We start from the raw sequence: 4,779 nt of genomic DNA, 5'->3' as shown, positions 1-4,779 counted from the left end.
ATGTAAAGTACAGCATCTTTGTTACAATTGAAAGGTTTGTGATGTTTTAGTTGAAACATATATATATATAACAAAGTGATCATTTTAAATTAGAATACCTAATAATTGAAAATGTTTATTTAGCTCCCTCAGCTACAACAATTTCTCCTTTGGAAAGAGTAATTTGGAGAAACAAGTCAAGCAGTCAATCAAGGTAAATTATTACTTCAAATAATTCTCTCAGTATTATTTATGATGTTTATTGCTCATATTTAGACTTAAAGCTTGGTCTTTTCTCAGGTCACAAATGTGAACAGGGTGCTGAATTTCACAGTGGTGATCAGGGTTCCAGTAAAGCTCGGTGACAAAGACATCTGGGTGGATTTGAAGAGTCTGCAGGTAATGCATGCCGAAACATTGAGCAATTGGCCCCAGAAATGTCTCAGATGTAGATATAAGATGCATGGATACCACAAAATGAGGACCACACCCTGGTCTCTGTTAAACTAACATGACTACATCGGCTCCATTTCAGATCGCAAACTGTCAAAGAGGTCAAGACGAACAGCCTGCTGTCCGAGACTTTGTTGCTCAGATACAGAAAACAAAGTCAGTGGTGAGTGCTGATACAACTTACCTTTTAAAATTGATCCAATCAAAGATATTTTAGAAAATGTATTTGTATTTATTACAAAATACATATTTATTTGTATTTCTAACCTCCGGCAGGACTGCTCTGTAGCCTGGTGTACAGTGTTCAGGTGCAATAAGTTCATGGGAAGAGGGGAGAGTGCGACCTACAATATCTCTGCCAACGTTAGCTCACAGTGGATTGAGCAGGTAATTTGTGTATATTCGACAGTAAGTGCTACACTGTGTCGCATAATACTTTGCTCATACAACATTTTTATTTTTTTATTTAATTCTCAGATTGGACTTCAATCTGCTAAATTCCTCTTGACCAGCACGGCGAGCCTGGAGTACGACAAAAACCAGTACATCTTCTTTTCAGCGAGATCTAACAACAACCCCCCTGTTCAGAAGGTGATGCCAGATTTTATCCACTCGTGTTTTATTTGAGACATAAAAAAGCTTGAAACTGACCCACATTCTGTCCCGTCACATCTCAGGTTGAGGCAGAAATAGAAGTGTATCCTGAACCAGATTTCACCAAAGAGATTGTCGGAGGATCGCTGGGAGGGTTGGCTTTCCTAGCTTTACTCACAGCCGGCCTGTATAAGGTAAGACACTGGACATACACTACTTTAACTCACTGAGCATTACAGGAAAATGCAGCCAGTAAGAGTGCAATGCTTTGTAATTATTAAATATGTATTCAGTAGTTCTCCTCTATTCTGATTTGGTACTAATTTATTAATACTGCAATGCAACAATGACATATGTGTATAACTGTTTTTTGTCCCCTTTATACTTTAAGGCTGGATTTTTTAAGAGTAAATACAATCAGATGATAAATGAAAGTGCAGAAGGAGAGGAGGATCCTGGGGCCGATGAAGATGCAGCCTGAGCAAAATAGAATAATGTAAAATATCTGTGTGAGCAATTATTTTAGACACAAGCTTTTTGTGGAGAGACGCTGAAGGCCACCTATAGCAATTTGTAACGTTAAATGTGTTTGAGTATTTTTAGAATGTTATCAGTATGTTTCCTTGCTGTCAGACAGTCCTCTATGATGGGAAACAAATTGATGTGTGAGTCTATGCTTTCTTCATAGCCCTCAATGATAGAAAAAAAAGGTGACACAACATGGAATTGTTGTGTCTAACCCAAGCCTGACAACCAGGCAAACAGTGTTTTTATTTTATTTTCATTCGATACATTGAAAGATGCTTGGTTTTGGCAGAATTCACTCCCTTAGTCACTCATTCATTTGGGGTTTGGAGCCCAACCAGAATTGAAGAAATCCATGTAAATGTCTTCATTAATACTGAGTAGTTCTATATTTCAGCACTATGAAATGAATTGACCAAAATACCCAGAGTAGGAAAAATAGTTGTCTGATACATCATTAGCACACACTGGTTCTTTGATAGGGTCACGCTCATGAAAGGGTTAGAATTGCTTTAAGTTCCAATCGAAGGCTGGACTGTAAACATAGGGGCTATTAGTGTCTAGTGACTAGTGATTATTACTAAGTGGTACGATGCGACAGGAGCTTTAGAGGTATGTTTTACACTTTTGTAATCCTCAGTTTGAACTGAGCAGCTTATTAATACTCTGACCAAAGAAACATTTCTGTATCTATATTTTTCAAGTATTGTGCATTAATTGTGTAGAATTTAAAACTTCTTTACAAGATAACCTGTTTTATCAAATAATGTACTTTAAAACCTTTGAAGAACATGCTTAACACCTGGGTACTACTGTTTGAATATTTTTTATATTGACATTGTGAACTGGTGTAAGAATTCTGAAATGAAATAAAAGGACATTTATTGTATGATTGATCTGTATTTATTATATAAATATGACTAAATTACAATACATTTGTCAACACTAGGTAACAGCAGTGAATAGAATAATTTAAAACTTTCCTTCATTTAACTGGATTCATTAAAAAATTTCCTTTATTTAAGAACAAAATGCTCTTTATTGCTTTACCGTTATAAAATGTAAACTTCTTCAGAAATACCTCATGTGAAGATTTGTTTTCATTACTGTATGTAAGTATATAAATCAGAGGTTACGGAGAGATTTCACTGCTGTCACTTCAGTGGGTTAACCGCCTACATCAACACAGACAACAGAGACATTGAGGTTATGGGGACGGTGAAAGACAGGAATAGAGACAATGAAAAACGTGGTGAATCTGCTGTTAGAACTGCTGCAGGAGAAGGCAGATCCCCCACTGTCTTTTCAATGAATGATCCAAATCTTGGAGTCTTGAAAAAGACCTGGACATCTGCACGGGCCGATTTACTCCCACTCATTGTTACAGCAGCTACCTGGAACCAAGATGTGTCTGACTTGCACAGCAGAGGGCCTCCTCGATCCCCCTAAAAAACATTAAAAAAATAACAACATCAGTTTGAAAATCCATGCCAAAAAGGTTTCAGAAAAACTGATAGATGGGATTTTTCTTCACCTCTCGAAGGTCCATGGTGTTAGTGCAGATGTTCTGTGAATCAGAAACATTCCCACAGCTTGCCACTTGAGTTTCTAGGTCTCGAAGAGAGGATCCGGCTTTACTGCCACCTACAAGAATCACAAGAACAGTTTTTGTGGATTATCAATTGATGACTGTCATTGCACTTGCTATAAGAGCAAACCTTGCAACAAACACAAAAGCTAGACATAAGCTTACCTCTTCTTTGGGGTCCATTGTCCCAACCTGCCACCCAACACTGGCTGCCAATTGGGAAGGGTCTGGTATTGCTGATGTCCAGACACACAGGCTGGACGTAATCGCTGTAGCTCACTGCTTCAGCCAGTTGTAAAAGTGCAATATTGGAGCCGGTTATCTGACTTAGCAAAATGCTCACAACACCCAAAGATTTCTCAAAACTGTTTACAAGTCGATGGCCAAGGAAAACCTTCCACTCACTGACATCTGTATTGTTTCTGTAAAAGGTGGATAAAAGGTATTTTTAGAGCAAAATCTACAGTATATATTATCTTGAAAAAGTACAACTCAATTTATTGTGTACTTACGTAGGAAAGCAATCAGCAGCAGAAAGGGCAAAGTTATGTGAAATTAAGGTTCCCCCACACATGAAGACCCCATTCTTTTGGAGACTAACCATCCAGGGCCAGGTTCCTCCAGGTACAGCTCCACTTTCACCGACAACACGACTGTTCATGGGAGCTTTGCCACAAACTGGAACTAAATGTGAAAAAAGACAAAGTTAGAAGAAAGAAGAAAAACAGATATACAAAAATAATATGATTGTATTCTTTGACAAACTCACTTGGTCTCGTTGTTGCGGATGATGTTGTGGATGTTATTTGGGGTTTTGTTGTAGAAGAAGGGAGACCAGGACAGGTGTAGCTGCTGTCAGCATCCAGCCCACTGGAGGTAAACTGGACAAAGCCTGGCTTATCAATGCTGATGTGGGAGTTGATCCAGGACTGGTAACGGGACACTCTGGAGTAGACTCCTGGCAGACCGGGCCGAGCACAGCCAAAACCAAAACTGACAACACCAGACTGGACCCAGACGGAGCCCTGCTTACTCACCATTGGACCTCCAGAGTCCCCCTGAAAAGATGGAAAGAGCACGGTGTGAATTTTACAAACTCCACACCACATTTACCACGAGGAGAGACATGACATAAAGCAGCCCACCTGACATGAGTCTTTGCCTCCTGCCAGAACACCAGCACAGATCATATTGTCTGTGACTGTGCCCACACCATTCAGACAGTCACACTGTCTGTTTCCCACAACTGGTACCTCCACTTCTTGGAGAGTTTCAGGGAACGGTAAAGAAACTAAGGAGGAGGAAATACATGGGAAACAGACACATGAACACTGACCTCAACCAAAAGTAATGATCAGCAAACGTCCAGACTCACCTCCCTCCTGGACTGCACCCCAGCCAGTGACCCAGCTATCAGTGCCGTTGTTGAACACACTGCCACTCGCTGCCAGACACACAGGTCTGACGTAGTCTGTGAAGCTGACTTGTGAGGAGAGTCTGAGCAGAGCAATGTCGTTGTTGCTGGTGTAGCTGTCGTAGTCTGGATGCAAAATGATGGTGGAAACAGTTCTGGACACTTGGTTTGGGTTGTCACCCTGTAGGCTCTGAAGACCCAGAGAAACGCTCCAACCAAAGTACTG

General features: G+C 40.2%; 1 protein-coding gene across 1 annotated transcript in view; it reads right to left on the bottom strand.

Moving 5' to 3' along the window:
- Positions 1 to 1,573: 1,573 nt before the first annotated feature.
- Positions 1,574 to 4,779, bottom strand: part of LOC125022831 (serine protease 33-like) — a 6,012-nt gene continuing 2,806 nt past the window's right edge. Inside the window, exons 2-8 of the mRNA XM_047609772.1 lie at positions 4,515 to 4,776; positions 4,285 to 4,430; positions 3,909 to 4,197; positions 3,652 to 3,823; positions 3,305 to 3,561; positions 3,086 to 3,195; positions 1,574 to 2,996 (exon numbers count right to left, since the gene is read on the bottom strand). Coding sequence (XP_047465728.1) covers positions 2,727 to 2,996; positions 3,086 to 3,195; positions 3,305 to 3,561; positions 3,652 to 3,823; positions 3,909 to 4,197; positions 4,285 to 4,430; positions 4,515 to 4,776 — 1,506 coding nt within the window. The 3' untranslated portion in view covers positions 1,574 to 2,726. The remainder of the gene's footprint in view (positions 2,997 to 3,085; positions 3,196 to 3,304; positions 3,562 to 3,651; positions 3,824 to 3,908; positions 4,198 to 4,284; positions 4,431 to 4,514; positions 4,777 to 4,779) is intronic.

The sequence above is a fragment of the Mugil cephalus genome, chromosome 16, assembly GCF_022458985.1.
Source record: "Mugil cephalus isolate CIBA_MC_2020 chromosome 16, CIBA_Mcephalus_1.1, whole genome shotgun sequence".
Classification (NCBI taxonomy): domain Eukaryota; kingdom Metazoa; phylum Chordata; class Actinopteri; order Mugiliformes; family Mugilidae; genus Mugil; species Mugil cephalus.
This window is presented reverse-complemented; position numbering and strand designations above follow the sequence as displayed.